Source organism: Apteryx mantelli, chromosome 3 (genome assembly GCF_036417845.1).
Source record: "Apteryx mantelli isolate bAptMan1 chromosome 3, bAptMan1.hap1, whole genome shotgun sequence".
NCBI lineage: Eukaryota > Metazoa > Chordata > Aves > Apterygiformes > Apterygidae > Apteryx > Apteryx mantelli.
Window position 1 is genome coordinate 42,759,400 of NC_089980.1, and position 27,200 is coordinate 42,786,599.

Here is a 27,200-nt window from a genome sequence, read left to right on the forward strand (position 1 = left end):
ATGGCGGCGCGGCGGCGGCGGCGGCGCTGCTGGCGGACGCCGGCGCTGCTGCTGGCCTACCTGGGCTACGTGGGGCTGGGCGCCGGCGTGCTCTGGGCGCTGGAGGGCCCGGCCGAGCGGCGGGCGGCCCAGCGCCTGCTGCAGCAGCGCTGGGAGCTGCTGGCCAACCACACCTGCCTGCGGGGGCCGGCGCTGCAGCGGCTCGTCCAGGTGAGCCGGGGCTCCCGGCCCCCGCGGGGGGAGGCAGCCTCGCCTTGTGCGTGACCGTACCAACAAAGCACCTTTTTTTTTTTCTTCGTTTACTTATTTTTCCTGGCGCTAGCGGTGCCCGCACACGGCCCCGCGGCGCTGGGGCAGGTCGCCGTGAGCAAGCTCGTCCCCGGCTCCTTCGCGCCGCGGCTCCTCGCTGCCGCCTTTCTGGTTCTCGCCCCCCTTCTCCCGGCTTTGCCGTCCTCGCGTGGCTTTTCAGCGACGTGTCGTGACAGGAGGAACATCGTGGCAGCGTTTCCCACTATAGGACGGTTACCGGGGCAATTTTCCAAGGGTTAACTGCAGGTAGTTTTGCTTCGCTCTTGACCTTATTAAGGATGAATTATAGCCCGTGGCGTCTTACAGGTGATAAACTCCGGTATTGAATGGAAAGGCTTCCTCGGGGTACGTCTAATTGGTTTTGACATTAGTGTCAAACTCTTTTTTTCCCCAGTTTTCGCCTTGCCGTTTGAAAGGGAAATGGAAAAATCCTGATAACAGCTCAGAAATATCCTTAAAAATGTCTCTGAGGATATTTGCAGGATGGTTGTGAAATGCGAAGCTGGACCAAATACAATCTCAATAAAGTACAAGTGGCCATATCTTATGATATGAACCAGAAATGAGCAAAATGAAATGAAAGGGTTTTGCAGCCTTCTGCTCACTTAGTTTTTGTCTGGAAAAAAAAAAAAAAACTCACCAATATTGAAGTGATTTTAATATTTACCCACCCGTTCTAGTTCAATAGGTGCCAGTGGTTGAAAATATACTGCTTTTGGCTTCTCTCTACTTCAAATAGAGATTTTAAAAGAAAAAAAATGAATTTCTTACTTGTAAATGCAGTGTTTGGGGGCCAGAACCCTGATAGCTGACTGCTAGAGCTCAAAGTAAAGGAACTAAAGGGACTTGGAGAAATCTTACAATTTTTTTGCAGCAGATAAAAAAACAAAATCCCAATCATCAAATAGATAATCTTATTAGGAGTTTCAGCATGGCCCTGGCAGACAGACCCACGCTGACGACCCTTCCAGCTCTCATCCCTTCCCTTGCTGGGTTGTAAGTTCTCTGGGTCAGTCAGCAGTACGGTGAAGACAATAGTACTTATTTGGGCCCTGGAAGACTACCATGGTACCTACCTCTTATTATTCATGTTGTGTGCTGTGTACAGTGGAGTGTAAAAAGTCTTCTTAAATAACTAATCCGCTGGAAGGGAGAAATAAAGCAGAGAAGACTAGTTTGGCATTTTGTAAAGGCAGCTCTAAACTGAGTTTCATTCAGCACTGGTTCATTGCACAGCGAGCTCGTGCCCTGAGGTTAGAAGGATTTTACTTGGTGAATGAGAGAAATGAGGCGATAGAAATGGAGAGAAGGACCTGTAAGATAAGATAGTCACAGTTAAGTAGCTACAAAGATTTTTCTGATGTCTTTCTGATGGTTTACTTTACTCCAGGGTGACCTCAATTAATTCTTAATACTGCCTGGTATTTAAGAGAAGAGGACAGCCACCTAAATCCCTTTAGACCACATAGATACTGGTATAATGTTTTGTGTCTACTTGTGTGAGTACTTGTGACCTGCACAAGCCCTAGATGAGGAAGCTAAACTAAGTTTTGTTTCGTTTTTATAGATTGTCTGTGCATGCCTTCATGCTTTGTGAAGCGATAGTCTGAGTCTGAATGACTTTGTGTGTTCTTTTTAATAACTTTCACATCAAGAAATTATTCTTAAACAGATAATCCAGAGGATTGCTTCTTTCCTACATTCTTTTCTAATATTTCCTTCGTGGCATTGCTTGAATATTGTATATGTGATCAAAAAAGGGATGTTTTCCTGTACAGTCAACTGCTTAGCACACAGTTTTTCAGGTGATGTCATCTCTGACCCTCTTCAGATAACAAGTTTGTGTTCTAGATATACAGCTGATTATTTGCTAATTATGAAAAAGATATAAAGAGTATCTGAAAACATAAAACAGTAGGTGAATTTTAATTGCTTTGACGTTACTGGCAATTCTTCATTGTTTTCTTATATACATAGTTTTTTCATCCCAGATAATTCTAAACTCTCTGTTTATTTTAAAGTGCTTAGGGGCCAATATAGAAGAAGATCCCAGTTTGCTAAGCAGTGTACAAACATCACTTTATAACCTGCTTATCGCATAGCTCCTAGTTACCAGACAAGACTGGAGCTCCACTGTTCCAGCCTTGCACAGATAGAGAGCATAGAAAGTTCCTGCTTTGAAGAGTTAGCAGCAGAATCATGGTGAGAAGACAGGCAGAAAAGAAAGGAAAAGGCAAAGAGAATACATTGATGTCAAGGACAGCAAGAAGGGCTTCTTCAAATACATCAGTAGCAAGAGGAAGACTAGGGAAAATGTGGGCCCTTTGCTGAACGGGGTGGGTGCCCTGGTGACGAAGGATGCAGAGAAAGCAGAGTTACTGAATGCCGCCTCTGCTTCAATCTTTACTGCTCAGGCCAGCCCTCAGGAACCCCAGACCCTGGAGGCAAGAGAGAAAGTCTGGAGGAAGGAAGACTTTCCCTTGGTGGAGGAGGAGTGGGTTAGAGATCATTTAAGCAAACTTGATACCCACAAATCCATGGGCCCTGATGGGATGCACCCACGAGTGCTGAGGGAGCTGGCAGATGTTATTGCTAGGTCACTCTCCATCATCTTTGAAAGGACATGGAGAACAGGAGAGGTGCCTGAGGACTGGAAGAAAGCCAATGTCACCCCAGTCTTCAAAAAGGGCAAGAAGGAGGACCCAGGGAACTACAGGCCAGTCAGCCTCACCTGCATCCCTGGAAAGGTGATGGAGCAGCTCATCCTGGAGGCCATCTCCAAGCATGTGGAGGACAAGAAGGTGATCAGGAGTAGTCAGCATGGCTTCACCAAGGGGAAATCATGCCTAACTAATCTGATAGCCTTCTATGATGGAATGACTGGCTGGGTAGATGAGGGGAGAGCAGTGGATGTCGTCTGCCTTGACTTCAGCAAGGCTTTCCACACTGTCTCCCATAACATCCTCATAGACAAGCTCAGGAAGTGTGGGCTAGATGAGTGGACAGTGAGGTGGATTGAGAACTGGCTGAATGGCAGAGCTCAGAGAGTTGTGATCAGTGGCACAGAGTCTAGTTGGAGGCCTGTAGCTAGCGGTGTCCCCCAGGGGTCAGTACTGGGTCCAGTCTTGTTCAGCTTCTTTGTCAATGACCTGGATGAAGGGACAGAGCGCACCCCCAGCAAGTTTGCTGACGATACAAAACTGTGAGGAGTGGCTGATACGCCAGAGGGCTGTGCTGCCATTCAGAGAGACCTGGACAGGCTGGAGAGGTGGGTGGAGAGGAACCTCATGAAGTTCAACAGAGGGAAATGCAGGGTCCTGCACCTGGGGAGGAATAACCCCATGCACCAGTACAGGTTGGGGGCTGACCTGCTGGAAAGCAGCTCTGCGGAGAAGGACCTGGGAGTGCTGGTGGACACCAAGTTAAGCATGAGGCAGCAATGTGCCCTTGTGGCCAAGAAGGCCAATGGTGTCCTGGGGTGCATCAGGAAGAGTATTGCCAGCAGGTCGAGGGAGGTGATTCTCCCCCTCTACTCAGCCCTGGTGAGGCCCCATCTGGAGTACTGCGTCCAGTTCTGGGCTCCCCAGTACAAGAGGGATGTGGCACTACTGGAGCAAGTGCAGCGAAGGGCCACAAAGATGATTAGGGGACTGGAACATCTCTCTTATGAGGAAAGGCTGAGAGAGCTGGGCCTGTTTAGCCTGGAGAAGAGAAGGCTGAGAGGAGATCTTATCAATGTGTACAAGTATCTGAAGGGAGGGTGTTGAGAGGATGGGACCAGACTCTTCTCAGTGGTGCCCAGTGACAGGACATGAGGCAACGGGCACAAACTGAAACACAGACGCTTCCATCTGAACATGAGGAAATACTTTTTCACTGTGAGGGTGACAGAGCACTGGAACAGGTTGCCCAGAGAGGTTGTGGAGTCTCCTTCTCTGGAGATATTCAAAACACGCCTGGATGCAATCCTGTGCAATGTGCTCTATGTGACCCTGCTAGAGCAGGGGAGTTGGACTAGATGATCTCCAGAGGTCCCTTCCAACCTCAGCGATTCTGTGATTCTGTGAAAGCAAGTTGTGCAGTGGTAAACTAGTAGCTAGACCAGTGAGTTCTCCTTCAGTGATTTCTATGGCTCAGATCTATGGCAAAGAAATAATCTTCTAGATGGCAAAAGAAAAGAAAGAAGGAGCTGGAAATAGCAGACCAACAATAAAAACCTAAAGGCAGAGGAGGAAGTGTTAGAACAGGCTGTGACATCTGTATTGGTGGGTCTCAGCTTCCTGCAGCTGTTCTTCTGTCTTGAGAGACTGGCTGCCTCTTCTGTAGCATGACTTTTCTAAACATTTCCACACTTTCTAAATAATTAAGGGTAACACGTGCAAATTTTTTATATTTATATGTTTACATTATGTGTGTATGTATATGTATGTATATATAAGCAAACAAAAAGCGCATGCAGGCATGCATGCTTGTAAAAATATATACGGATGGAACTGGTTTGCATGTTACTTAGGTTTCATTACTTAAGTTCAGAACAAGCACAAGGGGATGACAGAGGGGTTCCAGCCACAAATCCCCGTACTATACACCCAGGAATATCTGCTCAGGGAAGACCTAAGTTTGGTTTTGTTGGCCTAACAGGCCCTAGGCCATTTTTCTGAGACCTTAAGCAAGGTTTGTGACATGACCACTTGCTCACCAGGAACAAAATCAAGAGCAAACAGTTCCTTGAGAGCCATTGGGCAGCATACAAAGTGAGAAATATCTGGCTCGTGGAAGATGAAGCAGATACAATGACAAGGCAGGCTTCAGACTACGGATCCTCAAGACCGTGAAGAACAGGAATTGGACCCAACTGGGGAAAAAACTACCCAAGAGATGCCTTCCAGAGAAAAATGACATTCCAGTTTTGAGAACACCTCTGGAGGTGCCAAGGCTGTGAGGCTACAAGCAAAGAGGGCACTTTCTGTATATCTCCTACAGCTGAGACCCTTCCTTACCTTACAGAAGGGGAAGGCCCTGGATGCACTATCCAGCTTGATGCACTTCTACTGCATAAGTCTCTTGGCCATACTGCCTAGGCTGAGTGTATATAGCTCAGCTCCAGCTGAGCTGTCCTCCAAACTCTCCTTTTCCTGCAGTGCTTTCAATGATTACAGACACCAGTGTAGCTATAATTGCTCAGCATCTCTTTAATCAGAAGATTGTCCGTGTGGCCAGACTCAGAACAGTACATTTTCTGTGTTGGACAGTTACCACAATGTCATTTTCTCACCTTCCTTTCTTTTCTCTATAACCTTTTTTAATTTTTATATAATATTTCCCTAATACTTTATACAGTTGTTTCCTGTATTTATTGTATTGTTCTACTGCTCTCTATTATTGCAGCTGCAGAATGCTATTTGATCCACCTTAATTACATAAACCAGGAAGGAGAAAATCAAAGCTGAGCTAAACAAAATAAATACATTTTTGTCTAGCAAGATTGAAGGCATAGTGGAAAGTGAAAAGAACCTGTTTGTAAAGGCCTGGCCATAAATGAAAAGCCAGCAGGCAGGTCTAGATATTGTTATCTCCAGAGTCAACAGCCAGAGCTACAAAGAGAATTTTAACTCTTACAATTACAAGAGCAGCTAGATCCCACATGACTGAAAGACCCTGAGCACCTTGGCTTGCACTGAAGCCAAACTGGCAGAGATCTGCTCCAGCTGTCAGGAAATACAGCCCTGCAAATACAGTTTACTAAAGTCATCTTGCCTCCAGCTGATGTGGCAGTGAATGGCTATTAAGGGGTGAGCTTCCGAGAGCTGATACTGGTGATAAGGAACTTTATGGAACAGCATTGGCTATCAGCTGAGTACTCTGGAGCAGTGATATCTGTATAGGACCCAATTTAGTCAAAATATGTGTTTTTTTGTCACAGATGAAATGGGATCAGTCCCCTGTAATTGCTTTAATTTCCTGCTTACTGAAATGAACTACTGCTTTGGTTAAATTGTAGCCAGTTCACTTTCCTCCAGAACTGTCCTGAGAGACACAAACTGTTAATTAACAAGAAGTGTAGCTGTGTTACCGAGACTACCTGCAGTGTTCATCCTGGGCTTGCATCGTCCTGCTTATCTTTGACAGAGTTAAAGAGAAAAATCTGTGCAAAATTCTAAGGCGGGACAGGCAGTTAGTTGGCTAGCAGTCCCTTATTGGACTGTTTGGAAGGCAAGGAGGAGACCTATTGATGAACCATTGTTTCTGGTTAGTTGATTCCCTGTTAGGTCTTCTGGTCAATTATGTAGCATCTAGTACCTGCATTTAAAAAGAAATGAATAAAAAAACACAGGAACCTATTATATTTATATGCCTCTGCCTAAATGGAGAAGTTCTCTGATATTACCGAATTCTCCATTACAACTGGTCAGACTTGGTAGGAAGTAACAAGTACATGAGTGTATCAAGCTGGAATTAACCGCTAACTACCTCAATAACCTGTCCAACAGAAGGCAGGTTTGAGACACCATGGTAGCAGTGGATATTCAATACCTGGGAGTTCCTTCTAAAAAGAGATGTTAATTCTTGTCAATTATTTGAAGGTGTGGGCTACTCTTACAGATACTTTTTGTTCATGATACTCCATGCCCAGCCTTTCTAAATGTAACTGTAAGAAAAATTACTACTAGAGAAGAACTTCTCAGTGTTACAGGACAATGAAATGCAACGTGCTCTGATCCATTCTGAAGATTAAATTGGCAGGTCCTTTCAACAGGCCATATTTGTTTCTGTTACTGCCCTGTTCTTGAGTTCCTTGTTTTGTTGCAGTTTTAGAAGAGATCTGAATTTAGCAAAGCTATGACCTATGAATCATGGGCCTTCCTTGATAGGAAAGTTTCATTTTCAGAAGAAGCACTAATGGTTTAGGTTAGCATTGATTGTAGCACTGTTGTATCTCTTGCTCCTTCCATATTAAAGAGCAAGCCTAGATGAGTTCCAGAAACCTTCTGTAATAGCAAGAACTTTAGCGCTGACCCAGCCTTAGCCGTAAAAGTGCTTTTACCAGTAGAGTTTTAGTTCAGAAGAACTAGTACCAATTATATTAGCAGAAGTGTGTTTTTTTGTTTTTTGTTTTTGTCTTTAATGGAACAGGCTGCCCCTGTATCAGACAGATTTACTCATATAGCTACAGTATGTGAAGTATCTTTTCTAATATAAAATGGTGCTGGGAGAAAACTGATGGGAAAGTTATTTGATCAGGTCCTAGGTAATTCAAGTGATATGAATTAAGAAACAGTGGGATTCTACTGAATTCATAGTTCATCTTTTACCTGCTCTTGTTTTGGTCAGAATTCAGATAAGTTTCCATTCCAGGCAAGGGGAGGAGTTCAGAGCTCACTTCTGGGAGTTGTGATTCATAATCCTTCTTTTGGGTTATTTTGAAGTTAATTGACCCTTGTCCTCCCAATCTGAAACCAAAGATAATGTTACTATTTTCTTCTCATTGCAGTTGATATCCTGTGAAATGTAAATGGATGTTTTTATTAATCTTGCATGGAATTTCTGGGGCACAGAACTTATGTGAGTTTATTTTCTAATTAATCCAGTAGTTTGGTGCCTTGGATATACCTCCCTTCCCTCACTGATGGACTGCGAAGGTGTGGAAGTGTCTGAGATGAGGCAAACAATCTTTAGGAGACTGTTTGGTCCCTGAAAAAGTTAATTTCGTATGAGTGTGTAAACTTGGGAATGAAATTTCTTACTCCAGTCCCTTCTCATACTTTTGGCCTTTCTTGAGAGCTACTCTCAAATACAGTTAGGAAGTACTGCTACAAAGCTATCTCAGGATTAGTGTGAACTCTGGCCAAATATCATAGTTCAGAAGCAAAGGGTATCAGCAGTAACTGGTGTTGTGGTTTATAAGGGTCATTTGCATGATACTTTCCTCCACTAAAAAATGGTTTGTTTCTCTTTTGCCCAGAAATATGAAAGAAAGAATCTTAAACGCAGTCCAGAAAGGGACAAAGATCCTTTGTATGGTCATAATCTCCAATGGCTTCACTTTTCCCCCATATAATTTTATATTTTACTTTTATGATGGAGAACAGATAGATTAGAATCAGTTCAATTAATCATTTATATAAAGTTCATTTTTTGCTGTGAAGGCTAAAGAAGGAAAAAGTATAGTGTTCTGGAGGAGGTAAAGACTACAAGGAAAGTAGTATCCTGGTTTACATATGCACACACTCCTTATTCCTGATTTTTGCATGCTTTTTTTTTTTTTTTTTTTTTTTTTGAAAGCTGTACCCTTGTCATGTGCAGTTATGACTCAATGCAGAGGTGAGGGGTGACATTTTTGGTCAGTGTTAAGGAGGTCAGAGTAGATGATGTAATGATCCCTCCTAGCCCAAGAACTTTGAATCAAGAAAAAAAGAGAGATTTCCCTTTATTTCCTTTTGAAACATCCCTAGATAAAAAAATTGAGGGAGAACTAAGTGCCTCTGACTTGGAAAGTGAGTGTAGGGATGTAGGAAAAAAGAAGGCAGAACCCACAGGCAGAGCAAAGAGGTTTCTCCCTTTTGAGGTGCATGGTGACCAGGGGCTGTGCTGGTGCTGCAAGATGGTGGTGGAGAGGCACATATGCAATTAAGAGTGTTTTAGGAGAGAGGAAGTGTGTGAGCTGAGAAAGCCAGGAGTTGCCATGTGCTCCGAAATGATAACATAGCACACTGTAAATGAGACAGACTTAGGCATATGGCTGAAGGAGAGAGCAACTCCACAGCAGAATGGAAAACAATGAACTTACGTTTGCCAGGGAAGAAAAAGAAAGATGCAATTCAGAAATGTCAAAAGGGAAATGAACTCATTAGACCAAGTCTTCATTAAGTTTCTGAAAATACTTAACTAGGTGTGCTGGTAAAACCAGAACCTCATTACTAATAAACACCTAGGTCATATGAGCAAAAGAGCTCTTTTGTGAGTAATTCAAATGGGTAGCTTCATTTTTGCTGGTATGACTGTATCTATGTTGGATCTGTTGGGGCAAGCTGTGTAGATTGAGAGTTTTAGTGGATGAGTGCACTCATCATCCTTCATCTGTGGAAGGACAGCCCTAGAGCTGTGAAGAGCTAAAAAGCAATCAGTCTGAAGCAGTGGCTTTTAATTTTTTTTTAATTTTTTTTTTTAAGCTGGAATAGGGGAATTGGAAGATTGTTGTGTTTGGATGCTCATGAAAGAAAAACTAGGAATGCTAATTGATAATGGAAGACATGAAAAGAAGGGATTTTGCCATCCTGAAATAGTCTGAGATTCCTTAGGTAGGGAGTCAGCAGAAATCCACACTCCTCACAGAGTTACCAGTGGACTTGAATTAACGGAGGGAGTTCTCTGCAAAATGATGCACAAAAACAGGCTTTGATTTGTACTGGGAAATAAAGATCTAAATTAAAGGTGGTATTTGCAAACCAGTGGCAGGAAGCCTCAGTTCATAATGTTCTTAAGTTAGAAAGCTTCGGGGTTTATGGGTGAGCAAAATGGGAGTTGGGGGCCCAATTTATGTATTCTGAGGTGTGTTTTATCACAAAGGTAACAGGACAGACACCTGCATTTAAATACACTACTTTGGGTGGAAGCCATGCTGTTTTTCTTAATTATCTACGACAATATTTGACCATGCAAGCAGGCTTTGCATGGTACTATCACAAACCAGAACAGCCTAGTTGATGAGAGAGTGGGAGCTTCTAAATAAAGTTTCGTTGATGCATTGAGGGCCTAAGAATTTAATGGATCCTAATTTAAAAATCCAAAAGTAATTGCAGTAGTTTCCATAGAAACGTCTATCTGAGGACTAAACAGTGCTTGCAAACATTGTTAACAAATACTTGCAATGGTCCCTGTGAACTATAAATTGCTATAATCATTTCAGACAGAAAAATAAATGCAGAGAAGTTGAATTACTTTCTTATGTTGCATAGCTTGTCTGTCAGTAGAAACCAAGCAGAACCAAGTTCTCTTTTTCTGACAATTTTTAACCAAACAGACTGTTTTCTTCCTGAACTTCTTGAGTTATACATTTGACCTTTCGAGTTCCTCAGATATCAAGCTCAAGCTCAGTAATTTCAAGAGTCATTATGTTTGAGCAGTTGGTGGTATTGATTACCATCTTAGATCAGACATCTACTCCTGAAAACTGGATTTGAGACCCTACCTCTACTAGGTGCCTTCTGATTCTTCAGGTTTTGCAGAAGATGCCTTATAAATGACTAATCCAGGAAAATGGGAAAATCCTTATGATTTCTCCCTAAAATCAATGTAAAGCAAAACAAAAAATGCCTTTGGTTGTCAAGAAGACAGGCTAAGGGAGCAAAGCATAAATGACCCAAAGCATGTGAGTCAGCGCCTCTCAAGCGAATTTTTAACCCATGGCCAGTAGATAATAAAGTTCCTTCAAGTTTCTTGAAAATCAGCAGCAGAGACAAATTGGTGCCTCTTCTATGGAAAAAGCAGGGAAGACTAAGTTGTTCTATTTGAGTGTTTATTAGCTAGGTTTCTCCTATGTGATCAAAAAACAGAAATGATAAACTTTTTTAATAAAAAGGTGCACTAGCAGAAAGCAGGTGCCTAGAGAAACATATTAAATCAGGGCAAGTATACACTGTTACTTTCATGAATATGCTCTCAGTCTGCAACAGTCCAATGACTTCCTATGCCAGAAGTAATTTCTGTGTCTTAATAGCTATGTATTTCACGAAGCTGCCTATACAGGCACATCTGTAGGAAATCAGGCTTCATTAGTTCTACTGCTCACAGAAGAATCTGTCATTAATTTTCTATTCTTGTTTTAGCTGTGCTTCAAAGGCTGATTTGGGGTATTATAGTAAAACATTCTTTAAAAAAAAGGGCAAGAAATAAATCTGTATCCTTTTCTCCACCCTCTAAAAATCCTCCATTTTAGGAATCTCATCAGTAGCTCTTTCTTCCTAATAATAATAATAAACTTGTTGTTTCTTTAGGAGTGTTTGTTTATTCACAGGGGTTTGATTTGCATGAGTATTCAGTGATCCCCATATCAGGCTGTGACAGACACAAGGGTTTTAATGGTTAATCATGCTATCTGGGTCTTTGATAACAAGATTTAACAAGGAAATGCTTAGCCAGAGCCTTACTGCTGAAGGCTCTTGAAAACCTCCTATAAATCTTAAATCCCCAGAAACAGAGCAGCTGCCATGCTGCAGGCTCATTGCTTGCTCTTTTCTGGTGGCTTATAGTTGCATGTTACCTTCTCATTGAGATGAGTGGAGGATCATCGTGCCATGTAGTGCAAATGCTTTAGCCTGTCTGCAGACTCTGCAGAGACGCTCTATTTCCTGGCAGTAGCACCACCCTGAGGGAAAGTTAAGACAATGACTCTCATACATTGCACTGTTACAAACCACTGCAAAACTAACATGGGCATTTACAGCTGCTTTGTCTCGTGGTCCTGTTAAATCATGCAGAACTGAAGTGATGAGATGATGTGAAATTAAACATTTCATGACTTGGTTCCTGCTGCTTGCAGCTTACATGATGTCCCACACAGGCTGCCTGTTTCCCCTTTTTCTGTGAAGAACTTCCCGTTTCTTTGGGTCAATTCAGCCACAGTTGGTTACAATTCTCTCTGGCTGTTAAGTGCTTCTGGCTTTAAAAACTTGCTGTCATGTGTAATGTTGTCAACTGCTGAGCTTGCCCCAACAGAATATCAGACAGGTGGAAAAAAAAAAGAAAGGAAAAAAAACCTGAAAAACTGTGTGCAGAGTTTTCTTTTAGTCTAATTGACTGAATTAGTAATAACTACACCTGAGAGCTGGACTACTGGCCTTCCAACAGATATATATGGCTTTAAGACTAACTACTTGGAACTGCAGAGGTCACATACTGCAGAAAGTTTGAGAGACTACCATGCCTTTTATTTTTAAATTTAACCACTAGTTTCTGGGGAAAACAAATGCATATTTGTCATTTGTATAGGTTTCCAGTCTCCCTCCTGCCATATGGTTTAGTTTGAGAGTTAACTTATATTTTTTGATGACCATGGCATTGTCTGCAGAATTTCTTGAGCTGCACTTCTTAAACCTGAGGTCAAGCAGCATCAGAAATCAAGCAGTATCAAAAGAAGAGAAAAAGGTCAGAGCCTACATCCCATGCAGCCTGACAAACCCCAACACTCATACTGACATGGAAGAAGAGTAGGAAAATTACACATAAACTATTCAAAACAAATCCCGCTGGAGCCTTCCTGATATAACCTTTCTTTTCTTTTTTTCTTTCTTTTTTTTTTTTCCTGGGGCTGGATTCTTCCATCATCACTTAAGCCAAATAATAATTCTTGCTGTGAGTTGCCCCACTCAAGGCAACAATTCACAGAATGAAGTGCCATGTAATATAGCACCTGGTCCTCAGCCCTCTTCACAGCAAGGGCTCTCTCCCGTATCTTGTGCAGCAAATAGCATGTTGTCAGAGTTTAATAGATTATAATGTGACCTCAAATGCTTTAAATTGCCTTGATTTATGAGTAAATGAAGATATTCCTGAGATTGCAACTATCAGTGTTTCTTACTTGGAAAAATATGTGTTGATCTTGGAGCTGCTCTTTGCTCTTAGTGTAAGAAGTTTGGAGAAAGGAGATAATGGCCCTTGTGGTTAAAGTGCTGAGTGGGACTCTGGAGACCTTGATTAATTCACAGCCCTGTACACTATTATATAAATCACATACTGCATTTCTTCATCAGTAAAATAGGACAAAGTTTCCATGCTTTAGAGGCTTGAGTTGCTGGTTTGCTTGGTGGATGTAAAACCTACAACTGATGCAAATCTGACTTGAAAGTGATTTATTTTATTATCAATGATGAAAGCTTTATCAGAAACCTTATGATTAGGAGAGGGACAAGGGATAGCGTTACTGGGTATCTGCTTGTGTTTCTCAGAGGCGATGGGTTTTATGTCTTCTTGACTAAATTTGCATTTGAGGATAATCAGCTCCCAAGGATTTCTGGTCAACGGGTGTGAAATGTTTAACGCACATGCTATGACTAATGCTGTTTTGTCCATAGCTCAGTTTTTCTACTTCATTAACTTTATTGGCATGAGAAGGTATGGTCAGATATGGACATTATTAACACATCCAAAATCTTATTTTGGCGTAATTCTGCAGACTTCAACATAGTGGCTTCTGATTCTTCCCCAGGTACATTGAACACAGTCAGGCCTCATGCTAATCTAGTCCATTTATTGATCTTAATAGTCCTGATGTGGGGACATACTGTCCCGTACTAGTAGGTTGGTCATTCTGTATAGTTTCCATCTCATAGTTATGCCTTTCATACATTCCACCATATACCTTCCTCCCCAGTATAGGCAAGGTATCTAGTATGTATCATTTATGTGTGCATGTTTATTCACTACTCTGCAAATTCTTCTGTCAGAAGATCCCATCTGGAAACTTTATTTTCCTAATGAATATGCCATGGGGTATAATAACTATGGCTGGGCTTTCTCTGGATGGTTCTTATCCTCCAGTCTCTTCCACATTCACCTGTGAGTATGGTTCATCTGCAGCTTTCCTTTATTATGTAGATGTTCTTTGCTTGGAATAAATATATTGGCTTTTGGCTTCTCTGAGTTCTCTGCTGCTGGGCCTCTAAGGCACAGGATATCCTCTATTGAAAAAGAGACGACTGAGTCAGAGCTAGTCATAATTTAAGACCTTACCAGCCAGCACTGGGAATAGCAGGCACACAAACTTGCTGCAAGGTGTTTTTTGGATCTCATGTTATTGTCTCTCTGCAGGGTATCATCCAAGCCTACAAGAGCGGCATAACCCTCGAGGGAAACTCCACTAGTCTGGGCAGGTGGGACTTCAGTGGATCTTTCTTCTTCTCCATCTCTACAATAACAACCATTGGTAAGAATATTCTGCTGCTCATGGGGCGGCCTCACAGGCATCCAGGGAGTGGAAATGAGGACCTGTATGATCAGACCAGTCCTATGAAGCTTCAGTTAGCTTCTCTATTCCGCACAATGGATAAGTAGCCAAGAAGCTAGCTCTAGGAATTAGAAATGATTTGTCAGTACCAGTACAGTAATGATTGTAAATAATTGGAGACAGGGATAATTAGCTTGGTACATATCCCCACTAGCAGTTACACAGCTTGCAGAGCCTGAACTATTATCCCTTCATGCTGCCACAGTACTCTATACTTTTCTATATCTTTCCCAAGCCCAGTTCTTTCTTACAGGTCTGAGGTGAATTGTGTGTTGAATTTCTTGTCACAAGGAGAGGGAAGGATTTTGAAAAAACTCTTAATATTGGCTGTTGATTCTTTGGAAGTTATATTTATGAATTATTCTTTTTTATTACTACTGCTTATGTTGGATGAGGACCTGGAAGCATGTTTGGGTGAAGGTCCCATATCTGGATAGATTAAACGGTTCAGTTGAGTCAAGTTTCAGCAAGTATCTAATGAAAAGCAAGGAAGGAAGAATGTAAATAGAAAAAAGTGGATGGAAACAATAAAAAGGATTTAGACATAGCACTAGTTATGGCAGATACTATTAATAATTTTGATTTTTTGATTTATATTGAATCTATCAACTCTCTTCCATTTCAAGTACCTTTTAGATCCAGAATTTTTTGTGCCCCCAGGTGGGGCATTGTTTTGATTTCTCTGATTGTTATTGAAGATGCATTAACCTTAGAAATATTAAGCTCCCAAATAAGAGCTGCAATAAAGAGGTTTTTTGCATTTAAAAATGATACTCCTGTGACTCAGTACATCTTTCTGCCCTGCTGTCTTTTCCACATATTTTACTTCTGTTTGGGAACTATGTTGTCTGTGTTGTGCTGCCAGGTTCAGCTTGTACCAGATGATGGCAGTGGAGCCCTGTTAGACAGGGCTGTACAGGCACTCTGGCTTTCCAGCACAAAGCCCTGGCACTTCCTTCCAGCCTTCAGTACAAAGCAGTGCCTGCGCAGAGCTGCTGTGCTTGCCTCCGCACTGAATCCTGATTAGTTTCTAAGCTGTCAGAATGACTCTGTTTTACCACAACCAATTTAACATTCAGGGATCAAATTTATCACATTAAAATACAAAGGTTTTTTATAATGTCAGAAGAGTTCTAGACTAAAAATTTCTGGCTGTACTCCATGAAAACCATAGCTACTCTTTTTCCTTTTTTTCTTCATGTAAACTTCTTGCCCTGATGGCTGTGGAAAAAAAATATGACTTGATACCAGGAGGCAAATAAAAAGAAGCAAATATTTCTACTGTTCATATCTCATTATTTTAAAGCTGACAGTAATTCTAGGGACCTTGTTCATGATTTCTGTAGTGCTGGAGTTGTGAATGCTATACAAGTCACCTATACAAATAAAACTTTGAACAATCTGGCCCTTGATTTTACTACTCCAAATTAAGTTGTTAATTATGCACTTTAGGGTATTAGCACTCTGTAGATGATAGTACATTTTTGAAGAGGAAAATATAGATGGCCTCACAGAGCCTCACCTTGGGTCTGAATGAACCATCCTCACTGTTTATGCAAGTTTTTGAGACAGTGGATGTTACAACTTCATTGACCCAGACATCACTGTAGGGCTAAGAATAATTAATGATGATTTCACTGTAAGTAAAGGGACAAGGTTCTTTCCAAAGAACTTGGTGAAGCTCAGAGGAATGATTCACAGTAGGAACCTTCATGTGCAAGGCAGGGCCATGGGGGAAATGACACAGATGAGAAGTTTTTTGAGAAGGGTGTAGTGAGGTTTACATGCCTTATGTGGCAAGGAAGAATTTAAAATGGAGTTAAAATGGAGAAGGGAAATTCTCAGGAATTTAGGGGGACAGAAAAGAGATTGTAATGGAGGAACTGGAAGGACCCTCCTCCATGTGTTCAGGCTGCTGCAAGTCTCCCTTTTTGTCGTGTTTGTTTCTTCTATGTTCTTTCTCTGCAATTAATGCTATTGCCCATGCCTTGCTGGCCTCTTATGTGATGTGAAGTTGTCTTTGTGGCTTTTGGATCAGCTATTTACTTCTTCTCTAGTCTGCTCAAACAGCACTTCCAAAGCCATTATCTCCATCCCTTTCTTTTATGAGATGCTCTTTTGAGTCTGTCAGCTTGTTTCTGCTTGAACTGCTTTACCCCCCTTCAAAAGGCTTGGTGTGTTTCTCCAAGTCCTCACCAGAACTTCGTCTCATTGGGATACAGCAACAGACAGGGACAGGACATTAGCTTCTTTTCCTGTTAATAACTGGTGACAAACTATGTATTCCCATGTCTTATGATGCAGCCTCTTATATGTTATCTTCTTCCCTTTAAATCAGAGCTTCATCTGTTTCCAAAGAACTAGTGATTAAAAAAATGAATGCAAATTTTGCTTAAAAAACAAAAAAGCAAGGTTCTAACCTGCAGGCTAGACAGACTTGGTACCCTAAGCTGAAAGGCTCAAAGAACAGAAGGTGTATATGAACCCAAAGCTGTTGTTTAAAGAAATGCCCCAAAGTCCACATAGTTTTTGGGCAGTCATGTAAATTGAGTGGAACTGTACTTGTACTTTTGATCATGTGGCATCTGCTGTCCTAGCCTTCTGTGAGTTCCTTCTTTCCACTACTATGTTTCTGTGCTTTCTTCATTGCTATCTTTTACTTCTCATATCGTCTTGTATGCTACCTCATTGTCTGCAGATTCTTCTACAGAAATCCTCTCCTTCCTTAATGCCTTGAAGAATAATCTTTAGAATTCCTTTAGAGCTCTAGTATTAAATGTGTTCAGAAGAAAGAATCTAATGTGCTATCAGCTTTATCCCTCAAACATCTTTATTCCCTGCTGACATAAAGTCTGTCCTTTCTGTGTTTACTCTCCTCCTACTTAGTTTAGGTTAACGGGGCAGAGGTCAAAACAAGTTTGAAGTGGGACAGATGATTAAAGTATGAGATAGAGTGATTTAATATCAGAGGAGAAGGCAGGGAAAGGATTTGAGATGAGATTGAGCTCATCTGTGCTAGCCTTCTAAGAGTAAAAGGAAGAGTATTGTCCTCTTATAGCCAAAATGTCCTCCTTTATTCTGGGTGGGTGGATGCCTTCACCTAGCACTGCCTTCCCATTTTCTGGTAGCAAAGCAAAGTACTCATTTGTATGATTTTTAAACATCGTTTTTAAACATAAAATAGAAGCAGTAAAAGCAAGTAAACCATCTCATGGTGAAGAAAGGAAGGGGAAGAGTAAACCTTCCTTCTGTCTTTCCCTTCTCCGGTTAACACAGTGTGATAGCTCCTAACAACAATCCCCCAAAGGAGCCAACGAAGTGCCAAGAAGCAGGGGGTTGATGAGTGAGGGGTGGTATTTAGTATGTTGCCATAGATAGTTCCCTTAAGAAAAGCAAAGGCCAGTTCAGGACTGTGAAGTCCTGGAGCTGCTGGCAGCGTAGGGCTATGGGCCAGCATGAGTTTGTCTCCAAGACTTTGACTCTCCCTAGTGCTGACCAGCATGTAATGGAGCTCCCAAGGAATGGGCCAGCTTCTGCCAGACAGCAGGCTCTCAGGTTCATTGGGAAATCCTCTTACAGCACCGTGATGCCTGGAGGTAGTTAAACTATGGAATTACAAACTAGGGCCATTTTCACCTTTGAATCCTCCATTTGTGCTGGGGAGTTCTCCACTGAGGAATCCTGCACCTTTGACTTTTGATCTTTCCCCTGCCCCATGGCACCTAGCAGAGCTGCTCTGCAGGGGCCAAGTGGGACATGGCAGAATGGCCCACAGAGGTCACCAAGGTGGGTGGGGATAGCACTCACATCAACCTTCTCTGTGCTGTCTCCTGAGTGCTGGCAAACTCTTGTCTTTTCTGACTGTGTGGCATCTTGTCCTGTTGGGACTAAGCCCACTATACAGCATCCAGTATGCTCACAATACAAATAGATACAGAGGATAAGAAGGCAATACTCGTCCCAAGCCTTTTCCTGGTCTTTCGCACAGGATTTTGAGTCACAGACTCAAGCAGTGTGCAACCAAATTTTGCTATTGCCTGAAACTTCGCAGGGACAAAACAGATAAATAACATGGTTCAAACGTTTTCAGCCCCTCACCCTTAATTATTATCAGTCTCTACTGTAGTAACTCTCCACAGCCCCAGGTAAAATGAATAATGCTGGACACCCCCCTGCACGCATGCACATCTGTACACACATGCACAGACACACAGAGCTTCAGCTAAAGAGCTGCAATAAAGCTTACTGTAGCATCAACAGATTGTGCATTAGTTGTGAGAGTATAGGTTGATAGACTTTTCTTTTGGCATTAGATAATTCATATACTTTTGATGCATGCTAATTTTGATGTTTGATCATTCATATTTGTCAAAGACAATTCTGACTACTATTCATTTTTTTCTGCGTACTTTAGATTAATTGGGTTGGATCTCCGGAATAGAAAGCAAGTCAAGAACAGTTCTAGCATTGTTTGTTTTTATGGTCCCACATTGGCTAGCCTGGTATTGTAATATTGTGATAGAGTATTGTGATAAAGTCATATTAGCAGGATCTCTAATGCTTATACCTTAAGACAACCACCCACAAACATGGTCAATGCATCATCTATGCTATTCACTCCACATGTTTTTTACTACTGTCCACTTTCTTTCCCTTTCAACCTGCCAGAGTCCAAATGAGGTTCCCCATATGAGACATGGTTCCTGAGGTCCTGCCACCACTACCTTTTAAAAATCCATTCTCATAATTTTTGGGGTTGTTCTATTAATAAAGCTGACATGCCAGTGCAAGTACTAGGACTGCTGAGCCCTCTTTGCGTCTCTGCCACCATTGGGTGGATTGTACCTATGAAACAGAAATAACTATGACTTCCAATATCAGTTGTCTTGAGCTCAGGGACCATGTCTCACTGTTAAGCATTCTTCCTCTTAGAGTATGTGGGTATATCAAAAATCTCATGGGAAGCTTGAGAAGGCAAGCACATTTATTTCTTTTGAGTAGCTAAGTGCTGGCAGAGATTTTCAAATGTATGAGAAAGGATAGGAACTGCAGTCTCACTGATGTTTAGTTGAGTATAGGTGGTACCTAATTGCCTTTGAAAATCTTACTGCTTGCAAGGATCATAGAATAATTCAGGTTAGGAGGGACCTTGGAAGGTCTCTAGTCCCAACTCTTGCTTGAAGCAACATCAGTTATGAGGTCAGACCAGGTTTCTCATGGTTTTATCAAGGGCATATGCCAGCTAAGCTGGGCATATGGTCACTTTTTCAGGAACCAAACAAATACAGCTTAGGGCTGTGTGAGTAGTCAATATCTAGTTTTTTCACTTTGGCTGCTGAATTATAATAAATCTTCTCCCTCTAAACTGAATTTAAGTATTTTGTTTTTTTTTTCTCAATGTAACATTTAAATTCATCATGAACAAAAGCTTTCATTTAGCCCATATTAAAACACTCGGGTTATTTTTAAGAAATACAAGGGAAATAAAAAGTTAGATCTTCTGAAAAGTGTTAGACAAGAAGCCAGCAGTGTACTTCTTGCCAGAAGCTCGGTGGTTTGAGCACTCCCTCAGGGTGTAGGAGAGTGGTGTGCAATTTCCACCTGTGTCTGGGAGAAAAGGATTGTGGCTCACTGGAGATTGCCCCAACTGCCAAGTGGAGCATCCTTCTTTGAGTGTTTAAATGTGTAATACAAAGTACAATAATTCCAGTGCCAGCTCCCCACACTCAAATGCCCAATGGCTCCATGGTTTGGGCACTCATGTGGAAGGCGAGACACCCAGCTCCCAGGCTTCAGTGAGCGTTTGAGCGTTCAAAGCAAAATATTGTCAACAGGCGAGGCTGAGAACCCTTCCCTGCTCCTACACAAGAACATCCTGTAACTTTGTGATTAGGTCATTCCTATGGGAACTGTTGGCTTGTACCTACTCAGGTGGGAGAAAGAATTAACCCAAAATCTCCCCAAAACTGTGTGCAAATGCTCAAACCACTGATAAAGATACTGGATAAAGAAGGGACTTTTCCTCTGGCTTTTTCTGTGAAAATCTAACTCTGTTTTTTCCCCCCAGCTGAAATTATTTGGTGAACTTGTAAATATTTTTCAACCGACCAGAGCTGCATTTTTTTTTCATCCAAAGCGCTCTTTGCTTAAAAAAAGTCTTTTACGACTAGACAGTGAGAATTGGAGCCAAACATATCTCCCATTGTCAGTAGCAGGAAGTAGCAGTTGCTATGGCTGAGCTGGGGGCACTGTGAGTGGGATAAAGTTTTGCGAATGAAGAGATCTTTTATTAATACTCCATTAATCATATATTTGTCTCCTCTTCTTAGCAAGTCCTCAGAGCCCATGAATCCCTTATGTACAGGCATGTAATGGGCATGCAGGAAAACTAAACTGAATTTGCTGAAGCTGTGTAACTGAAGCATATGAGTTAAAGCATGTGAATATGATCATTTAGAGATAAAAATGCCCTTATTTTGCTTCTTCTAAGGAAGATTAAGCTATGCTGGACTCTTTTTTTCCAAATGAGAACAGCTATGCAGGAATTTAATCCAGCTACTTAGACCTCTACATAGTTTTTGTGAGCGTCCCTGAGTGTCCCTATACAGACAAGCACCAAGTGAGATCCCAGTAGCAGGCTTGTGTGGGGACACAGCCGACAGTGCAGCTTGTTTTGTTTGGAGCTGGTTCAGATCTTTTAATATATAGCCTGCAGTGGTATAACATGCCACTCTAGTTCCTTTCACTGAACAGGGTAAGTCCCATTTGTCCATTCCTGCTTGGGGTTTATAACAGGAAAATAGAGTGATAAGGTTATACTGGCATCTATTTGTCTAGTCCAAAGGCAAGGGTAGATCATCAGCCAGAGGTAGGTTGTTAGACTTTTTTGCACAATCTAAGATCTGCTGTGCTGTTTGATCCAGTCTTGTATCCTGTATAAAAAGATGATGGGATATGGCTTTTGTGCATATCCACAGCAACTGCTCACCAAATCTTTGGGAAATTATCCTGAGTTACTGAGCCCAAAGGAAAAGGGAGCAAGATCAATCATGTACAGAAGGCAGATATGGTGTTCAATATGCTGAACACCATACACAGTGGACCTTCAGGCAGATCATTCAGGCAGTGAATTTGCTATTCTAAATTAAATGAAATGTATGACTTAACCTACTAAGGACCTTAGAGGCTTCCTAGTCAGCACTATGTGAGGTCCCCAGAATCCTGAAGGTAACTGTGCTTCACACTGTGCGTGACCTGAGATCATGGACCTTTCTTCTCTCTCTTGAGTGTCTTCTCCAGAGGCTGGATAGCGTGGGAAGCTGTGGTGGCAGAAGAGCTGCCCGAGCCAACACACGGCCTTTGTTAACTTTATATAGAAGGGAAAGAAAAAAAACCCTCACGAATGGCTGGCTCTAAATGTCCCCTGCCAGATCAATGTGACTCATGTTCAGGCTCCAGCCTTAAACTAAATGTCTCCTAGCTCTGTCCCCTGGGTCCAGACCAACCTGCAAAACACCCTAAATGCTGTTACACAGAAAGACTGGAATCAGTCTGCTGAAGTGTGGCACAGTCAGTGTGACACAGACCGTATCAGTCACATATCCATCAAATTCACTTGAATGGGGTCATCTGCCAGATTTACTTGCCTGTATGTCTCTCATTTTTCACACCTTTCAGTCTAGAAATGGTCAAAAACAGTAGAAGTGACTGTCAGCAATTACATGTGGGGGGGGGGGAAAAGTGTATAAAGATCACAGAGTAACTCAAAAGTGAAGAATATGGCATTGGAATTAAGGCTGCTGAACAGTCTTGATTTAGCCTCTTTGTTTGAATGTATTTCAAAACAACCTTTAGTTACATAACAGCATCCCATTCTTTTCCAGTGGCACTCTGCCCCTTTCCCAGGCCAGAATTTTGGAGCCATTGCTTTGGAGATGTGTTATGTATTACTGTGTGTGTTAAAAGTAAGGGGCTTACAAAGCATTTAAACCTGAAATTACTGGAGGGGAAGTCCTCTAGACACTAAAATTTTGAATTTATGGGAGTAGGTAGGAGGTGAAAAGACAGCCTACATTCGTGCTATAAGAGTGTTTTTTGCCAGACCTTTAGTTGAGTAGTTTACCTGTGTATGTGCAGAGGTATATAGGTGTGTTTGTGGAGTTGTCCACAGCAAGAGATTTTGTCAGCATGAAGCTTGGTGCAGAATGCGTAGAAATCCCAAGTTCATAGTTGCAGAGCTTATTACATCGTTGGTCAGTGGCTTCCAGCAGCTGGCGTGAGATGAACATTAGTTAAGAAGCGGGGCCCTGCTTTGCCAGCTGTGGGTGCTCGTGCCGACTTTTACAGAGCCTGGCACTTGGGCTCTGCCTCCTGAGGTGCTACTCGCTCGCCCCAGGGCCATGCTGCCTGCAAGCAAGGGAACAACGCTGCCATGGCAGGAGCGCCTCCGGGGTGCAGTGAGCCAGCAGCTGTGTGTTGCTGGGGAGGGTTAGCGATCTTCATGGAGAAAAGAAGCCTTTTGCCAGCTTACATCAGTTTTGTATATGGACACACGCAAATCCTGTTATTGAGGGAAAGTGATTTTGAAATCTAGTCAAGGCCACAGGGCTGTAAGTGGCTAAGTCACTGCTGAAATGCTTAACAGGTACTAATCTTTCCCTTGTCTTAAAAACATCCTCTGAAATAAATCAAAGTTAGATCTGACTTTCCTCGTGGCGTTAACCTCATGAAAGTACCAAAGTCCAAGTCTATTAATTTACAGGCTCTCTTAAGATGACAAATGTGGGGACTAAAGGCAAGTATTGCAGCAGTGTTGCTGAAGCCATGATGGTCTAAGGATACAAGCCAGGCTATGTTTGCAGAGCAGTATGTTTTATCAGACCAACTGATACAATTAGAAAAAAATGACAAACTTTCAAACACACAAGTTTTTCTTTGGGTCTGAAATTGAAGCATTTTACTCAGGTTAAATACAGTTGCTCTCAGTTTATTGACTTACGGTAAACAATCCGACAATTTGAGAATAAGGGGTGGTTGGTACCTGCAGCACAAAGGAGAATATAAGCAAGAAGGCAGTGCTAAGTTCACTAGTCCTGTAGGACAAAGGTAGAAAAAGGTTATTATTATTAAAACCCTATTGTTATGATTCAGAGACCTTCTGACAGCCATACAGGATCGTTTACCAGCAAACCCTATGCCAATAATACTTACAAAAAGTGAAATAAACGGAAGCTTTGTATTTACGTCAAATCCCAGCCAGGACAGTGGGTAGGGGAGAGGAAATTCACTGGTAAATAGAAGAGGAACTAAACAAAACTGGCAGGGAAAGAAATGTTATTTTTCAGCCTATAATAGGATATGACAAACAATGGATGTAAGTTATAGTTATTTATAAAAAGGTCCTTTTGGAGCAGTGACCTTCTTCTCTTTCTTTTGTAGACGATGGAGGTCCACCTCTCCAGGGAAGGAGGGTAAGCATAAACTGCTTTAGATTTAACACCTTATTCCTCTCCTTCTAGGCTATGGGAACCTAAGCCCCAGCACTGCAGCTGGTCGAATCTTCTGCATCTTCTTTGCACTTTTTGGGATCCCCTTGAACCTTGTTCTCTTGAATTCGATCGGGCAGCTGATGCTGTCGGGACTTCAGCATTGCGCCCATCGCCTAGAGGAGAAGTTTCACTGGCAGGTAAGCAATGTGGCCAGGTATGTCTTGCCCACAAGTTCAGGAGAGAAAGGGCATTGCCTGGTATTTGGGATCCTTTGACTAACAAGAACAGACTGCCTAACTACTTAGCCGAAAATGGAATAATACTCAGGAATAACTGGAAGTGAATAAATTTAGCTTATGACAGCCCTTTGAGGTGTCAGATAAGGTTGTTTGTTAATTGATGGAACTTGCTCTGATGAATGGCTTCCCCTACAGCAATAGAAGTGCCTTAGAACTGTTCGCAGCCCTGGGATATCTGATCTGCTTATCATCAATCATAGTTAAAATTACACATGAGAGTTACGTGGAGCATTTGTGGAATAGCCTTTAAAATGGCATGCATTTAGGACTCATGAAAGCGATACCCAGTTTGTGCTGATTGGAAGAGCCATACCATTTATTCTAGTGGAATGTCATGAAAGTTTGCATGTTTTTATGGAGTGCAGCATCATCTTCAATCAGAAATTGAGCTGGACTCTTCGTTCCACCTTTCTTGTGACGGTGTCGTCTTTCTCCTGTTTTACTAGAAAAAAGCTACCCTCCTGATTAGGATCTGCGCACTGCTAACTTGCTTGTTACTGTTCCTCCTGTTACCTCCTGTGTTGTTCTCTGCCAAAGAAGGATGGAGTTATGAAGAAGGCTTCTACTATTCCTTCATTACCCTAAGCACTATAGGGTTTGGAGATTATGTGATTGGTAAGTAGTTCAAATTCCATTGCTTTCACCTACTAAATGTCAAAGCCAAATGTGCAGCATATCAAGCTCCCAACCTGGCAGTTTTACACCACTAGCAATCCTCAAACCGGATAACAAATCCAATGTGATAGGCATTTGACAGGCTGAAGAGGGCATGATTTCTGAGATAGCAAAGTCACATGCAGAAGAAAAAAACGGTTATTTCAAGGTCAATGAGTGACTTTCCAGCATCCAAGTGAAGTGTTCCTTGAATGACTATGAGACCAGGTCGGAATGCTACTTTTTTAATCACCACATCCTCTCACTGCACACTTGGTGGAAGTAGTTGACACTGGGAACATTTAGTTTTAAGCTGAGGCTACTCTGCATTGACTTTAACAGACAGTGACCATTTCCTCTGTCAGAACCCCAGATGACTGCGTTCTAAAGGGCAGCCTAAGTCACCTAGGCGGAGACTGTCAGGCACCAGGCACAGCTTGTTCTTCATTGCCAAAACCTTTTGCTAGAGGAAATGGTATTGGGCCCATGCCTGATGCATTCACTGAAACACAAAACACACCTTTTGATAAAAGCTTTCTCATTAAAAAGAAATTGATTGTAGAAATACATGCATGCTTGAATCCCTGGGAGACAGAAAGACTGAAACACTTATTTTCATTTTTTCAAAGTGTTTGTTTGATGCTTAGAAAACTTAGTGATGGATACCTTAGGACTTGTTTATAGTGTATCAAAGCTCTGACTATACCTTGTGCAGATGCCCTTAAACTAGTTTGAATCAAGTTGGCTTGGGTAATTGGCTTGGGTAGCCAGATAGAGCTTAGCAAAAGCTAGTCACTTCAACATTTTCCTATGTTGGTTTTATAGATGTTGTTGGACTTTGTGCTGTAGCAGCTTTACTTCTATCATTTCCTGCTAATTTTGAAGCACTTCTGTAGTATAACTCCATATTTCCAGGCATGCTTTCACCTGTGTGTTACTTGGCATGCTGCCGCAGATAAATTAGGTTCGGTATGGGAGTAACTGTATACATGTTACTGACCTATGGCATGTAGAGACCAGACCATTTTGGCCTTACAATCCTGTGTTTCCAGTTTATGTCTTTGCTTTTAAACAGGGCCAGGGCCAGGGCATAGGTTCAAGCACTGTATTGTGACTATCATGCTGTTTCCCCATGTTTTCCCCATTTCCCCACTGCTCATCCCTGGCCCTGTTCTGGCCCAGGCAAATTCTAGGGGATATCACATGCCAAGAGCGATGCTCAATGTTCACTTTGGACAGAGCTGCTCTTTGAGGGGAATATAAGCCAGGCTATGGCACTTGCCTTTGGAGTCCTAGAATGGTCCCTCATCTCTTTTATTTAGTAGTATTGACATAGCTTCTCTTACTGGCTTTGAAATCTATTAATTTACACACTCAGTAAGCCCTTCTATTAGGAGCGTGGTGCCATGTGGGTCCTAAACTGCTTCTGACCTTCTCATATCCAAAACTGCACCTGTCAGATGATCTCTGAAATGAAATGAAATGAAACTGTGCAATTGTAGTCACATCCATAATTGTGTGAACAATTTCACTTTCACATAGATCTAATTTTGGATTTATTTTTCTTTTTTATGAGTAATCTTTACAATTCCTAGTGAGTTCTGGACTGTTGCTGACGTGTCTATGAAACACACTTGCTTTACAGTACCTGTTTATATGCTAAGGAGGTGGCATACTCATGTTTTATATGGAAATCATTAATATTAGGTAATATTTCCTCTAGGTCTTTTGCTAAGTGCTATAGCTAGTCTGTATTTCTGCTTACCCTATGATTTATATGCTGTCTCAATTATCATGGTTGTCTGAACTCCACTTTCACCATGCACGGTGACTGTAATGGGTCCATGGGTTACTCTTTATGTTAATAATATTTTACTAATGAGTCATGACCATTAGTCCTTCCTTAACTGAGGAACTTCCTTGACTGATTCTGTGAACTGCATCTTTGCTTTGTATGTAATGCTTCCCTTTGAGGCACTGTCAGTCCAATCTAGAAATGTGTTGGGTGATTCTATTGTAGGGATGAACCCAGACCGCGCCTATCCAGGCTGGTACAAGAATGTTATCTCTCTGTGGATCCTCTTTGGGATGGCCTGGCTAGCACTGGTTATCAAATTTTGCATCAACTTACTAGAGAGCTCCAGTGACTTCTGCCAGTGCAACAAGAAGAGCAAAGAATTGGTGGAAGACTTAATGGATGGCAACAAAAATAGTATGACGGGACTCGATGATGTGGAGAGCTGCAGTGGCAAGGACACAAAACAAAAGGACCAGACTGAATGGCACACCCACAGAGCTCCTACAGAAGCACCTTAGAAAAGAAACAGCCCCTTAGTGTCTCTTAGGTGTTAGTCCACCAGAGGTTACTGTTTAGAAATGTGGAAATGGAGGTGCCCTGACATTCACATGGGAATGAAAACTTGTTTATTGACTCTGAAATGCTTCTAT

At 42.0% G+C, this 27,200-nt stretch overlaps 1 protein-coding gene across 1 annotated transcript; it reads left to right on the top strand.

Moving 5' to 3' along the window:
- Positions 1-27,169, top strand: KCNK17 (potassium two pore domain channel subfamily K member 17). Its single transcript, XM_067294709.1, has 5 exons — positions 1-210; positions 14,116-14,230; positions 23,830-23,996; positions 24,545-24,713; positions 26,773-27,169. The coding sequence occupies exons 1-5, from the start codon at positions 1-3 to the stop codon at positions 27,066-27,068; spliced, it is 957 nt and encodes a 318-aa protein (XP_067150810.1). The 3' UTR covers positions 27,069-27,169.
- Positions 27,170-27,200: the final 31 nt, after the last annotated feature.